Source organism: Anastrepha ludens, chromosome 6, assembly GCF_028408465.1.
Source record: "Anastrepha ludens isolate Willacy chromosome 6, idAnaLude1.1, whole genome shotgun sequence".
NCBI lineage: Eukaryota > Metazoa > Arthropoda > Insecta > Diptera > Tephritidae > Anastrepha > Anastrepha ludens.
In genome coordinates, this window is record NC_071502.1 from 34532798 (window position 1) to 34548431 (window position 15634).

Here is a 15634-nt window from a genome sequence, read left to right on the forward strand (position 1 = left end):
CAACCCATCTTTCTACTGTAGTAAGGGGTTAGAGCTAGTCAGAGGCCCGAAAAAATTATGATTTTCAATCTTTGTTTTTTGCTAGTCAATTGCTTTATTTTACAAAAATAAAAACATAGCATTAAACACCATGTTTCGACTTGACTTTAGCAAAATTTCAAAAAAGAAATTGTAAAAGTTATCGCTGTTTGTGTGGAGCCCGTTTCTCCAGAAGTCCCTTGCGGTGATCATCGCAAGTCCTTTGAGATTCATCTAAAATCAATCGGAGGAGAGAAATTAGTTTTATTAATAGATAATCTTGCGCCTGATCGAAGCTTATTGTTTTCAAAACCAATAATATAGCGGCTTCTGGAAATATTTTTCAGATTTTCGAGAAAAAAACCGATAATTAATCGTGTAAAAAAAATCGAAATTTTTGAAAAAAGAAAATCTTTCGGTCAGGCACGAGTTTTTTATGTTTTTCAAAAGCAGTATGAATTTTATTGTGATCTACCAAGCGGTTTTTAAATTACAGTGGCCACCAGTTCAAAAAACATAGTTTTGAGAAGAACGCATTTAAAGTCTTGCTATGGATTTATGTAGATTCATACGAATTATTTAATTACTTACACTGTGTCATCTATTCCTGGGTCATATAATAGTTCTTCAGCCGTCATAGCAGCTTCCAAAATATCGATTTGCTGTTGCCTACGTAGCACTCCACCTTCTCGTGTGTTATCGTTAGCGCGCGTATCTGTCACTTTCTGCACACACGAATTCATCCATTTTTTCAGCATATCGGTGAGAATTAGCGCCTGAACGCCCTTTGTTAATTGTTGAATAACTCGAAAAGTATTGTCGTATTCACTTAAAATTTTCACACAATATTTTTAAGATATTATATTGTACTTTAAGAAAATGCAAGAACAGAAAATACAATTTTTTGAAAATTCTGATAACCGCTAACCCCCTAATATATGACGAATACGATAGCATAAATACATCAAATATGCCCCTCCTCTAAATCATAAAGTCAACATTTGAAGATCCTAAGATACATCTTTCGTACAGGAAACATCAAAAGACAGCACAAAGGGGTTTTCTTATAGCGATCGGCCGTCGCCACGCAATTCCACACCCACGAATGTTGAGTTCGTACGAAGTCATGTCATAGTGATATTTAAATCATTTGCCACTAAGCGTAGGTAAATGCTTTCACGTTAAATTTGCTAAATCAGCCAATACTTTACATACTTCGTATAACATTGTTGCCTCCCCCTGTAATCCTTTGAAGTTATCAAAGACTTGGGCGTTATTTTTGCCCTTAGTAGCCCACACACTCTCAAAACATTGTATTGTGCTTTTGTTAGATCGAAACTAGAGTATGACGCTGTTATTTGGAGAACGTACCAAAGAGGTCTCTCTAATCTGATTGAGACGGTACAAAAACGCTTTTCTTCATTTTGCGCTTCGACTTTAAACTTTTCAGAACCATTACCATCATACCGCTCCCGATGTTTATTGACTGACTTAAAAGAACTTGACAGCAGACGACATTTATTATTCGTATAATTACTGAAACTATTGATTGTCCTTTCCTTCTGAGTAAAATTCAATTTAATAATAATAATAATAATAATTGGCGCGTACACTTCTGTTAGGTGTTTCGCCGAGCTCCTCCTCCTATTTGTGGTGTGCGTCTTTGATGTTGTTCCACAAATGGAGGGACCTACAGTTTCAAGCCGACTCCGAACGGCAGATATTTTTATGAGGAGCTTTTTTCATGGCAGAAATACACTCGGAGGTTTGCCATTGCCTGCCGAGGGGCGACCGCTATTAGAAAAATGTTTTTATTAATTTTGCTTTCACCGAGATTCGAACCAACGACCTCTCTGTGAATTCCGAATGGTAATCACGCACCAACCCATTCGGCTACGGCGGCCAATTTAGTGTTCCTAATAAGAAACTTCGACAGATGAAACCTTGAAAATTTGGCTCCTCAAGAACCAATTACGAGGTGAATGCTCTGATTTCCACTTTCTTCACCTTCCTGAATGCGACCTTTTGTAAGGGAGTGTCAAAATTCTAATGCCACAAGGGAGCAAACCTTTAATGATTGAAAATTTACCTCTACCCAGGAAAAAATTTTCACAAATTATGTCAATTAAAAAGTAGTAATAACAGAGTAAGTAGATATGTATGTAGTATTTTGAGTTTTGTTTATTGAAAAGAAATTATTTTTTGCAAGTCTAAGACACAGGATTTGGGTTATGAAAACATAACCGTTGACCTCATACATTTAAAAAAAAAATTGTTTTGAGTACACTCAGTTGCATTCTTATATGTATAATAATATAATATATTCAAAGCGAATAGAAAATTTAACTATAGGAAAGTGAATGGTACAAATATGCAAGCAACTCGTTACAACAAATGATAAGAACGGCACAAACCGGTGTGTATATATGTATATTCCATTATGTATAAATTTCTAACTGCTTAAATACTAAAAAATAAAATATTAGCCTAATCTGCAAATGTATCATCGATAAAAAGTTAATCTATCATTTACATACATACATATTAAATATGTATATGTATTAGAAAGCATAACAACAAGCAAAGCAAACTTTGAAATGAATTAGATTTTGAAAAAGATATGCAGAAAATCAATATACTAACACATTTGTAAATCAACCATAAACGATTGCCTTGCTCTTGTCATGTGGAGCAGCATTGTCCTTAAATACTTTTACACTTATTGGTGAATAAACTCACCAGGGATACATTAAGGTATGTACATACGTTTATAAATGTAAATGCTGAGCAATGTTTTCGCCGATATTTAAATATTAATATATTATGTCATCATATAACTATAAATGAGTCATAACAACTGACACAGTTATTGCATAGGCATTTTATACCCGATTTTTCTTTAAAATATTACTATATCATCCCACGGTGTTATGGATTTTTTGAAAAATCGTCGAACTATTTGAAGCACTCATCGTGATGTTCTCAATGCTTTCGTGGCTACCCAATCTTACGAGTGTCGGCTTCTTCTTCATTGCAGCTGCTGCAGCTGCCGAACGGGGGCCCAACATATAATAAGTTTTTGGTGGTGATTTTTGTTTGGGCATCGCAGGGATGGCGCCCTTTTCTTTGCGCTGCTCCTCCCTAGTGCGTGTTTCATTATTTACCATGTCATTTGGATTAGGCATTGGATGGACGTTGCCATTGCTATATTTTTGTGGGCGTAGTTTTTCCGGTATCATAAATGATTTCAGCTCCAACTCAGTTGTATTGACCACTTCGCAGTCAATTTGCATTAGCACTATGTCGCCATTAATTGCTGGATCGCCTGCAGGTAGCATTAAAGTCATCTTTGGGCGTGCACTCTTGTTGTAGGCTGAAGCAGGTAGCAATATGTGATCCATGTTGAACGATAGCACATAAAATGTATCGTCTTGCCTTTTTATGCCCTTGAACAGACGTAGGTATTCCTCGCTAATTTTTGGCTTGAAAATTTCCAGAGAGTTTTTTTCGTGCTCAGATTCAAACTTATTATCAATTCCATTTGCTTGTGCCGTGTCCAGTTTTGCTTGTTTATTGTGTACCAATGATGGTGGTGGCACGATTATTTTACGTTTCATTTTTATCGGTGGCACAGCCTCTTGTAGAGGCAATTGCAATGGTTTCCCGTCAAAATAGGGCGATGAAAATTTTCCAAATCGTAGCGCATTGTCCAAGGGGGTTCCGTGTTTCTCATACAAGCTCAAGTTCAAATAATCGTTTACATCTATCCACTTATGCAAATTGCTATGCAAGCGATGATTTTCCGTGTGATTTGAGCCGCTAGCACATTTATTTGCATCGGATGCCAACGGCAGTTCCTTGGTTGCTACATTCCCATTTTGTTCACTTACCACTGCCGCCTTGGAGCGATTTACTGGATGTAAGAAATGTAGTGGTGGCACATCCATTTCAGTTTCTCGTTTGGAGTTATTCAACTTCTGCTTAAATTCACTTTCTGTTTCGGCCCAAAGCAACCGTCGGTTTGTGGAGACGGGCTCGTCAGCAGAAGCAGCAGCCGACTCAATCGAATTGTCAATAGAATTTTTATTCATATAATTCTGGAAATTGCCCACATTCATAGATACCATGAAAGCCATAGCAAATAGAATGGCTATATTCTTTTTGATGTTAGCGGCTGTCATTCGTTGCTTTAGACTTCTGATGGTTGGCTTCGAACCGATTTTCACATGTTGATCGCTGGCGCAACTTTTTTTGTTGATATCCAATGTGTTCAACACGAACTCACTGATGTTGCTATTCTTGCACTGGCAAGATTGTGCCAAAGCAACCAATTGGGATCGCAGTGATGAATTTTCCTAAAAAAGCAAAAGCAAAATAGGAAAAATAGCAATTCAGCAAAACTATATGCAAGTGATAAGGCAGTTCCACAGCATAAAAGGTTCAAAAAGCAGATTAAATAAATATAGACATTTATACTAAAATGTGTAGTAATCGGAACTTACTCCCTTCAATGTACAGTTTTCCTTCTCCAAGTCGTTAATACGCGACTCAAGTGAAACAACGTATTCCTTTTTCTTTTTACGCGACAACGACGCGGACTCCCTATTTTTGATCATACGCTGCTGTTTCTTCCACATTTTTTCATCAATGAGTCCCTTATAAACGCTAAGACTGGTAGGGCCGGCATTACTGGACGCCTTTCCAGCTGTTCCAATAGTACAGTTCCCTCCATGCGTATTTTTTGTTGATTGATGCTTAACAACCACTGGCCCGTTGATTGTTTTAACTATTTTTGGTACAAAGTTATGATGTACACCTAATGCGCCATTACCAGACGACACAATTTTATTAGCAGTTATTACTTTTCCACTTGCCGTTTTCAATATAATTTTTGGTGCTGTTGTTCCAACGCTTTTTCCACCTTTCCCATTTACTTGGGTTAATGCTTTATAATCATTCATTGTTAGAAATACCGTTTTTGGCTTGGAATTAACAGGAGGAACGATTTTGGAGGCATTCGTTGTGGGAGCAAGAGCTGTTTTAATAGTATTAGTGGCGTTGTTGATGTTTACTTTCGGTGCCAACTTCGGACCAATTTTAATTGGTGCCGTGGATTTAGCATTGCTGCTCACTTGCGTTATTGCTTTTAAGGGTAGCGTCTTCACAGGAATTAATGTGCCCGACAGCACACTGATGGGCTGCACTTGCTGCACCGACTGCAGAGAGCCAGCAGATGTGGGAACCGCGTGCGTTGTAGCACTGTTCATTGGAACTACTGGCATAATTACCGGCACGGTAGAAATACTAACATTATTTGTGTTTGCAGCCGGTAAGAGTATAGTTTGTTGTTGTTCAACTGTTGGAGATAATACGTTTATAGGTTCAAAAGTGTCCTCTTGTTTAATTTCAGTTGCAGGTGCTGCCTCACTTTCGTTGCAGGCTATGTCGCTGATATTATTTTCTGAATCTGCGTGCGAGTTAATTTCCATATAGGTTTGCGAGCGCGAAGCAACTGATGAGACATCACTCTGCACACCACTCGTTGAACTGCCTCCTGAGCTGCTGCAACTCCCGGTGGGGGAGGAATTATTACGTTGTCGCAACTCATTCTGGTTAAGAAACTCCATATTTATGTCGTCATCTTTGCGGAAAAAATTTATAAACTCATCGGGATTAAAACTGTCTTCATCCATAGATGAAACTGATGAGGTACGCTCTAATTTGAACGCAGGTGTGCATGTTGCAGGGCTGGCAAGCTCACTGGAACTTAAGGGCAAACCAAAGTTGAATTCATTAAGCGTTGGTACAGATTGCGATGATAAATCATTAAGTTCCACTTTATATGGTATTTCAAAATCATGTACATTATGGGGCGTAAGGTTGTTCAAGTCAATGGAAGAATCAAGATGGGAATCGGTAGAACGAAGAATTTCTTCAATATCATCGAGGGAATAATTATCGGATGATGGCAACAGTCTGTCGAAGTTTCCTAAAAAAAACAAAAGTTTAGTTACTGTTTTAGTTTTAAATATTATAAAGTTTAGTTAAAGCAGAATATCGCTTGATCTAAGATAATATGTATATGTAGATGTGCAGCTGAATGCAATGTGCACAGTGCACACATATGTACATAAGTACATAAATTTAGATGAATGTTCATATATGCAATGCATCAAGCAATGAGACCAATATCATTTTTTTCTTATCTATTGGAATATGACAAAGCACAGTTAGTAAACATAAATAATTAGGCCATATGCATATCTTTTTTGGGAGGTTTTTTCTCGAATTGCGATGTTGTCCTATAAGTAGAGTCACCCAGACTCCAAACATCAAGAGATTTCATGAAAAGCTGAAAATGACAGAAATACACTCGTAGGTTCGCTGTTCCTACTGGAAAAAGGTTTCCCATATTTTCATATCTTTACTTTACTTTTAAAAAGCCTACATATTTATATATGTACATATATACAATTTTAATACGCCGTTCACCAACACATGGTGAATGACACCGAATACAGAACAATGCTGAATCATAGATTTTATTATTAAATTTGATTTTTTTGTTCATGTATTTTCTCTAAATTAGTCTAGTTGATTTAATTAGTTTGAAATGGTAATTCAACGTAATTGTATTTCTTGAACACAATGTGCAACAAGAACATAGGAAAACATACGGCCATTTAGCTACTCAAACCCCTGGAGAAAACACTTACCGTAAAAACTTCCGGCATCACACGACTCCAAATCCATTTTATAAATTTGGGCATCTAATTTCTCTATTTAAACTTAAGAAACATGCCGTAAATTTACACGCATTTGCCAGATAAAATCATAAAACCTGATAATTTTCAATTTCAATCACTTGTACAATGCAAAATTGCCTACGAAAGCAAAATCAACAAGGAAACGACCAAATGTCAAATAACAGAGGTGCATGTCGAAGACGAATTCATACAAGGTGTTAACAATGGAGCAACTTAACTACTTTTTTCGGGCGATGTGGTAGTTTGAATATCAAAGAGCTCTGGGTTATTTTTTTTGTAAACAGTTAACCGTTTTTTTATACTACTGCTATCACTTTGTAAGAATTCGGCTTGAGCTTGTCACGTCAATTATAATGGTTTCTTTTTTCGAAAAAAATGTCATCTCGTTGTATGGCAACATTATGAAAATCTTACCAATCACGCAGCACATATATTGCATGTTTCATTTGAGAAAAGAAAAATTTTCATTTCACCCATTCACAAAAATGTATATGGAATATATAATAATAAAACTGAGCGATTTACTTCAATTTTTTTTTTGTGTTTGGAAAATGAATATGCTGAAAAAATAATATTAAAAAATGGTCAGCCATGAGGCAGATCAGACTAAATCCAATAGTATCACGAGAAAATAAAACTCTTCGTGTTCGTAGCAATGTTTTTTACAGATTTTCCAATCAAGCGTCTTCATACGCCCACTTTTTGGGAATATTTTATAATTTGTTATTTAATCGATTATCCTTAATACAAAATAGCAAATTATTAAACGAATTTAATAATGAATCTGCATGTATGTTTTCCCCAGCTGTCGGTTACGCGCTATAAAAATAATTAAGATTTCACAATGTACAAACAGTATTCCCTGTTTTGTTACCATCCTATACCCAGATTTTAAAATTTTACTTTACAGTCAGCAAATCATACGAATCGGTTGAGTCAGTAGAGGTTGCTTAAAAGTAAATTTTCTTTAGAATTGTCTGAACGCCTAACTACGCATTTTTTTCCGTTTTAACTGACAAGACGTATTTTCAATTGCCTTTAGAACATTGCCTTGTGTAAGCACAAGGTTTGTTCTGTTTCGCACAAACTATTTCTTTTGAGTTCGAGTTTTTCGCGAATTACAATAAAATCTCCCCAAATTGGCCAGTTGCATCACATCATATGTAAATTTACTGTCTTCGAAGAATCAAAGGCAGAACCGAAGACAATGAAAGAATTGTGAATTTAATACTAAAAAAGTGTGAATATTTTGTTATTGACTTTGCAAAAATGTCTCCAGAAAACGCATAGTAACGCATGTAATTTCTTGCGTTTTCATGCGTGGCGCTCAACGGAATTGATGCATTCAATCGAAACGATATACATATGTATGTAAATTTAAGGGCACCTGAAGTTTTAAATCGTTTCTATCAAGCACCAAGGGGTTCTATTTTGGATTGTGAATTAACAATCTTATAACTTGAAATTTATAAGGAATTTTAATTATAAATTTCCAAACTTCTGGCTATACCTTCATACCCCATAGTTTCTTCAATTCAGTGGCAACCTTATCCAATTGATTAATGTTAATGTCATTATTGTCAGTTGTTGGTGTCTGGATATTATATGTGCTGTTTTCTATTTTTGCACAATTTTCAAGTTTTTGAATTGTTCTAATTTATGTAAACTATATTTTTAGTAAAACCTACGATCATGGCGACGTATAGCAACCAACATTGGTTGCTTTCCCACATACGAAATTCCTTTATCTCAACCGACGATACGGGAATGTGTGAGACTGTGATGTTAAGTGATGATATGCCCAAGCACTTTTTGCGTAAATATCAATTACCGAATAATATCGTCAATCAAAATAGAGCACAGAACAGAAAATCGGTTGGAAATAAACAACAATTTCAACGCATGCTAGATCCGGCATTGCAAGAAGTAGACTTTGTGTGCTATCCGGGTTTAGACCAAAGTGATGATGAAGATATGGACCTATCCACACAGTCATTTGAAATTCAAATGTACCCAGAGATCGGGGCGCATAGGTTTCGTTCAAATACTGCAGCGAAGCTGGAAAAAATGGACATAGCTCGTCGAAAGGCGGCGAAAACAAAGTCTGTAAATTACGATGACGACATTGTGCCACCAGAGCGGAATGATTTTTTCGTTAAAAAAAAAGTGAATCAAGTTTTGGTTCAGAAGACAAACAATCATGAAAACAATGGCAGAGATATTGATGTGACCGACGACTCTGGTGGGGGTACGGCTAAAACTGCACGAACAATAAAAAGCAAGCTGGCACTGCAGTTGGCAAATAGTCCTAAGCAAGCACAAAACAAATTCATGGAATACGCACGTTTCGATGGCACTTCTCAGACAGGCATTCAAACAAAACGTATACACGTCTTCTTAAGTATGTTACCCGAACGAGAGCGCAATTACCCTATAAAAATATGTGTATTGGCAAGTGCCAAAATTATTGAGGTAAGATTAAATATTCTTATGCTATAAGCCCTTAAATATGTAATATATATAAATTATTATACAGGTGATTGGGCTCGTTTGTTATAAAGCAACAATACAATTTCCGGATATTCCATTGAAATCAATTCGTCATTATGCGCTGTACATGACTGAAGATAATGATGATATGGCCGACTTTCCTCCACTCGACAATAGAGAACCCTGTTCGAAGTTCGGATTTTCTCATCTTACCTTAGCTGAGCGCCGGCCATTAGCTCAGGTAACACGTATCGACTACGCCAATAATGCGGCAACAAAATCAATGACCTCTGAGGAAGACAAAGCAAGACTGGCAGCTGCAGCTGTACGCTCGCTGCAAGGCATTGAGCTTAATGGCGGTGGAGATGGAGACGAAGAGGATTCCAATTGTGCTACTGTAAGCAACAATGATGATTACGAAGAGCGCATGATGAGTCATAATGACATGCTGGAAGCGCCTATGTATCGCACATATCGTTTAAATATCATCGGTAAACCTTTCTTCAAAACGGAGGTAACACTTGGCATTTCGGGAGAGCGTATTGAAATTGATCAACACAAGAACGCAAAATTTTGGACTAAACAAAAAGCAGTCACCTACCCTATTGATGTCATTGCAGCTTGTGAAATAGTCGAACGCCGACATTTAAAAGCAACCCTCCGCATATGGTTAAAGTCGTCCTCTTCATCATCATCTGCCAATAGTAACAAAACGTCTGCTGATATGAAATTAACAACTCATGTTTCTGAAAGTGGGGGCAGCGGTGCCACAGCAGCGCCACATTCGCCTACCAGCCCCGGCCATTATCTGCACGTTCACTCACCCTTTGGTCTCTTCTCAACTTCCTCTAGCAGTACTGGTAGTGCCTCAGGCCATCATTACTCTCACATGCGTTTTAAACATTACGATTTCGAAGCTGACACCCACACTGCTGAACACATTCTTAACAAATTAAATTGCATACTAAAGGTGAGATCCAGTGAAGTGCGGCGTGAGTTTCTGCAGTCGAGGGAACGCAAGCAGGAAAAAAACCAAGCAAAGAAACAATTAAAAATGTAGTATCTGCGCTTATATTGGCATTGTTTTCGTGTGATGTTGGACTCCTATGCGATCGAAAACTGCAAGCAGAACTCGATGTTTTCTTTATTCAAGTCGGCAAATGCACGTTTTGATTGATCGTGGCGTATTTATGCTTCCGACGGTCGTGAATGGAATTTATGATGTATTATTTAAAGCGAGTTTAGGTTATTAAAATTAGAAGAAAAAAACTGAAATGTTGCTACAACATTAAAAAAGTATCATATTTGATGATGCAAACTTATTAAAATTAGTTACTGCAATAAGTGTTATAAAAAAATGGATTATGTATTTGATTATGATTACGGACTGCATAAAGGCTCGATTATATTGTACTCAAGATAGACCAAAAATAGAAGCCAGCTTCGGGCACAAATTTATATACATAGAAGTCTTTTCAAACAAAGGGGCATATTGAAAATTTATGTATGGCACTTTTGTAGTCCTCAAAAGTCTACATATTATACCAACGAATTAAGGCAATTTCGTTTTAACATCGGTTAAGACCTCAATGTGAGAAAAAAATTAATTTAACTTGGATTATAGTTAAAGGCATTATACGCTTAGAAAACCACCAGATAGCATCACGAGAATGGCACTGGACTGGAATCCGCAGGGCAGCAGGAATTCGCATTCGGCCAAAGTATACTCAGAGAAGGCAGACATCACAGGGGACGGCGCAAAAATGATAGCCCAGAACGGAAGAGTCTTTTCGAAGCCCTATGCTCCGAGCGGAGTGAATAAGGAAAAAATAAAAAAAAAAAGCTAAAGGCAATATTAAAATAATTTTAATTTTAATTCTATGTGTGCAGTTACTACAATATATATTGCATTTGTCTTTTCACACGCTAACAAAAACTAGATTTTCCTGTACTCCTGAAACTACTCTTGCAGGAAGTGCAAAAAAAATATGAATTTAAATGTCTCCTCACTTGTCCAGGGCAGTACGTCTTAGCAAAAAGTTGTGCTTAAAATAGATTTTGTTGTTTATTTACTGCTTATTTATATTTATTTCCTCATACGTGTAAATATTCATCGCACAATTCGATTTATTAAATTATATGAATTGTCGAATTGTGAAAGCAGTAATAAGTGTGTAACGGAACAAACTAAGTGTTTGCACAGCGTACGCACACATCTACAAAACTTGTTCGTTCTTATAAATTATTTGCATGAGTTTAATTTTTAACAAATGCCGCTAACAAAAGCAACAAGCATATGCACGAACCAAGATATGCACATATTCATATACATATACACATATGTGAAATGAAAATTAAAAGCAAACACTTTCAAGAGCACTCTGTGTTTGATGTAAAAATAGAAATGCGTTGAGGGTCAACTGCTCAGCCCAACTGCCGTCGTCGCCATTTCTCTTTACATATGTATGTACGTGCATATGCATGATTTTTTGTAGTGCATTAAAATTGCAGTCTAGCTTCGTTTTTGTTTGATCGGTTTGTACTTTGAAATAATTGCAATTGCAGTTCCGGTTTTCCATGAAACATGCTGAGAGTGTAAAGCTCTGCTCTTTTCCTCGCTCGCAAACGATCGGGCCTCAACGACATTGTCGTTGATTGTCAGATGAACTTGAAATTCTGCCTCTATATATTTCCGGCTGTCGCGATAACGGTTGCTGCGTCGGTGGTGTGTTGACTATCAAATGCGAATTGTTGACGCGCTCCATTTGATTTTTGCAAGGCGTATAAGTATAATTTGAGCGGATTATTATTATTAGCAATTATTTATTTATTTATTCACCGTAGCTTAAGCGTTATGAACAGTTATATAAGAGGTAATTAGCCATGCAATTTGCAAACAGATGCAATTTATTGAGTTAAAATAAGTCATTACATGCTAGAGAAGTAGAAAATATCGATAAATGAAAAAACGAGATATGTATGAAACTTTGAGGTTGGTCTTGTAGTAGCTCTGCTTTTGGTCGGTTTTTCATCAGTTGTTGTAGTAGTACTACTTCTTCTTGATTGGCGCGATAAATGCTTAAGCGATTTCACATCAACGGTATGTTGGGCATGCTCCCACTAACACTATAACATTCCTTCTTCTCGGCTGACTTTCACCTTGGTAGCGCGTTAGCATTTCTTCAAGATGGAGTCGCGTTTATGTCGGGTTTGAAGTATCTTCACTACTTGGGAACCGTTTGTTGACGGGTTTCCAGGTTTCAGATTCCAGAGATATCCTCTTGAGTTTGTCCTAAGTTTTTGAGTATCAACTTGCTTATTCTGCCGAGACCAATTGCTTTGGATGGCTGGATTAACCGGACAATTCGTTTAAGTTCTCGATTATCAGCAGTACACCTGGACCGACGTATGCAACTATTCGCCCAAGAAGAAGACTCATCCGTGAATATTACATTTGCCCAATTCTGTTCTGAATTTGTCTTAGCCCATGCAAGACCTTTTTGAAATGTATGGTAATAAGAGTAGCGCTTTTTTTCAATATGCTCCGGAATTTGAGATCTTCTGCACGTAAACGTTCTCGAATCATGCCCTTGGATACATTAACATCACTTTTCCTTAAAACTGCTTCTACTTCACGCAACGGTTAGTTCGGCTTTGTCACAAAAAAATTAATGATCTTCTCATCTTGCTTTGCAGAGGTTTTTTTGTTTTTGGTCTCAGCTGAGAAAGTCAACATTTTTAACTTCGGTATTTCATTGGTCATACGTGCTAACGTATGGCGCAGAAGTGTGGACGATGACAACATCCGATGAGGCGACGCTTGGAGTGTTTGAGAGAAAGATTCTGCGCAAGATTTTTGAACCTTTGCTCGTTGGCAACGGCGAATATTGCAGGCCAAAGAACGATAAGCTGTATGAGGTTTACGACGACATAGACATAGCGCAGCGAATAAAGATCCAGCGGCTACGTTGGCTGGTGGTAGCAGAGGAAGAGCAAGGCCTCCTCTGCATTGGAAAGATCAGGTGGAGAAGAACTTGGCTTCACTTGGTGTGTCCAATTGGCGCCGGTTAGCACGAGAAAGAAACGACTGGCGCGCTTTGTTAAACTCGGCCAAAATCGCGTAAGCGGTTATCGCACCAATTAAGAAGAGAAGATTTCATTGACCCCTTTTACTTATACACGTCTTCGACTTCTTCAAATATTTTGCTGCAGATACACGTGACATTTTTGAACCTTTGGGGTGTGTACATAGGCACACTGCTTCAAATCGTTTTTCATATGCCTAACTCATTTTGTAAAACAAACATACGATTTCTAAATTGCACAACGCGTATTGCGAAAAGCGTACGCTTATTTAGCCTCATTTAAATTTTGTATAATGGAACTCTAAGTTTGAATTTTTCCGGTCACGCTTCCATTAGGCAGACTGTAAAATTATGCCACTTTGAAATATTTTTAGGCCACATATCGTTGAAAGATGTGCAAGCACAACAGCTCACGAATTTGTGGTACTATTGCGCTGCTGTTGTGTCACAAATGGAACACCCTACCGTTTTCGGCCGTCCTTCAACTTCAAATTGTTTCGGTTTGTGAGATGTTTGATGAAAAACGTGAAATAAAAAAAATAGATGAAGTAGCTGCTTGACCTTAATATCCCAATACCCTAATTGTTAGTTCGATTCTATCATTGGAGTTGTTGGCCTCCTCACATTTGGAAGTACTCGATGAATTCACACATTACCCACTTCGCCGATATACGTTTTTGTACAGTATTTAAAAAAATATAGCATATTTATGTGTGTATCTTCTGTATTGCTTATTCGTTTACGAATGTATAGCGATTATACAATGTTTTATATCTTTTTGTTTCTTAACTACATTATTTAAAGCATATTATTCCGGCCAACGCATCATCTCCCTTCAATTTTTCCTTCCAATATTAATTGTAACATATGGTATTTGGTGTTTCTCAAGATGTGTGCAAAATAAGCTGTCTTGCGACGTTTTCTAAGTTAGAAACCAGATCGGTCCACGGAATTTTCAAAATTCGCCTAAAACCACATTTCCAAAGCCTCGAGTCTTCATATCAGAGACTTTGAGTGTCCTACATTCCATGCCATATAAGAGCACAGACCCCACATAACACTTCACAAAACGAATTTTAAGATTAATATCGAAGTCATGGCAGCTTAAGATCTGTCTGAAGTTGCAAAATGTAGCTCTAGCCATTTCTCTTCTGGTTTTTATTTCGGCTGATGTGTCCCAATTTTCATTCAACCAGCATCCAAGATATTTGAAATTCGAAACTTCTATTTCGAAATTTTGAACCATCAGTGTTTGATTAGTGTCTGCTCCTGCGTGACTCCTGCTGACATAAATGGATTTCGGTTTATTAATGTTAATGTTAAGACCGTAATTTTCGTCGTGATGAACAATTTTAATATCGTTTGCAAATCGTTCAAGTTATCTGCTAAAAGTGTGGTGTCGTCGGCATATCTAATATTATTTATAAGCACACCATTAACTTGAATGCCTTCATGTAAATCCCAAAGAGCTTCTTGGAAGATTTTCTCAGTATAGATGTTGAAAAGGATGGGTGATAATATACATCCTTGCCTAACGCCTTTATGAATGGGGATTTCCTCTGATTTTTCATTAAAAAAAAAAATAAATAAATAAGTGGCGCGTACACTTCTGTTAGGTGTTTGGCCGAGCTTCTCCTCCTATTTGTGGTGTGCGTCTTGATGTTGTTCCACAAATGGAGAGACCTACAGTTTCAAGCCGACTCCGAACGGCAGATATTTTTATGAGGAGCTTTTTCATGGCAGAAATACACTCGAAGGTTTGCCATTGCCTGCCGAGGGGCGACCGCTATTAGAAAAATGTTTTTTTATTAATTTTGCTTTCACCGAGATTCGAACCAAGGATTTCTCTCTGAATTCCGAATGGTAATCACGCACCAACCCATTCAGCTACGGCGGCCGCCGTTTTCATTGTCAACATTAATTACGGCAATCTGGTTCCAGTAAAGGTTTCTTAAACATCGCAACTCCTTTGTGGCAATATCGAGTGATGGTAGGATGTTCAAGAGTTCGGCATGTTGCACTGTGTCGAATGCTTTTTCATAGTCTAGAAAACACATGAATACATCCTTTCGCACAACTTTGCAATTTTGGACAAGAACATGGACACAAAACAGTACTTCACGAGTTCCCATGCCATTTCTAAATCCAAATTGCGTAGGGCCCATGGCTTCTTCACATTTTCTATAAATTCTATTATGTATAAAAAAATTTTTGTGAGTGATTCATGAGGCATATGAGCATACATATGTATATTACTCGCACTTTTTGCATTGA

At 37.3% G+C, this 15634-nt stretch overlaps 2 protein-coding genes across 2 annotated transcripts; one reads left to right on the forward strand and one right to left on the reverse strand.

Moving 5' to 3' along the window:
• Positions 1-2192: 2192 nt before the first annotated feature.
• Positions 2193-6926, reverse strand: LOC128866555 (cyclic AMP-dependent transcription factor ATF-6 alpha). The gene is made up of 3 exons (XM_054107380.1): positions 6735-6926; positions 4521-6007; positions 2193-4373 (listed from the first exon to the last, which is right to left on the reverse strand). Exons 1-3 carry the CDS (start codon positions 6769-6771, stop codon positions 2934-2936), a joined length of 2964 nt encoding a protein of 987 aa, XP_053963355.1. The 5' UTR covers positions 6772-6926; the 3' UTR covers positions 2193-2933.
• A 1435-nt stretch (positions 6927-8361) lies between these two features.
• LOC128867475 (stress-activated map kinase-interacting protein 1) lies at positions 8362-10737 on the forward strand. Its single transcript, XM_054108692.1, has 2 exons — positions 8362-9257; positions 9322-10737. Exons 1-2 carry the CDS (start codon positions 8478-8480, stop codon positions 10333-10335), a joined length of 1794 nt encoding a protein of 597 aa, XP_053964667.1. The 5' UTR covers positions 8362-8477; the 3' UTR covers positions 10336-10737.
• The last annotated feature ends 4897 nt before the right edge of the window (positions 10738-15634 follow it).

Coding starts and splice junctions, on each gene's coding strand:
- LOC128866555 (XM_054107380.1), bottom strand. CDS start 6,771: ATGGATTTGGAGTCGTGTGATGCCGGAAGTTTTTACG. Junction 6,008..6,734: donor TGATGCCGGAAGTTTTTACG/GTAAGTGTTTTC, acceptor TGTTTTTTTTAG/GAAACTTCGACAGACTGTTG. Junction 4,374..4,520: donor AAAACTGTACATTGAAGGGA/GTAAGTTCCGAT, acceptor TTGCTTTTTTAG/GAAAATTCATCACTGCGATC.
- LOC128867475 (XM_054108692.1), top strand. CDS start 8,478: ATGGCGACGTATAGCAACCAACATTGGTTGCTTTCCCACATACGAAAT. Junction 9,258..9,321: donor CAAGTGCCAAAATTATTGAG/GTAAGATTAAAT, acceptor ATTATTATACAG/GTGATTGGGCTCGTTTGTTA.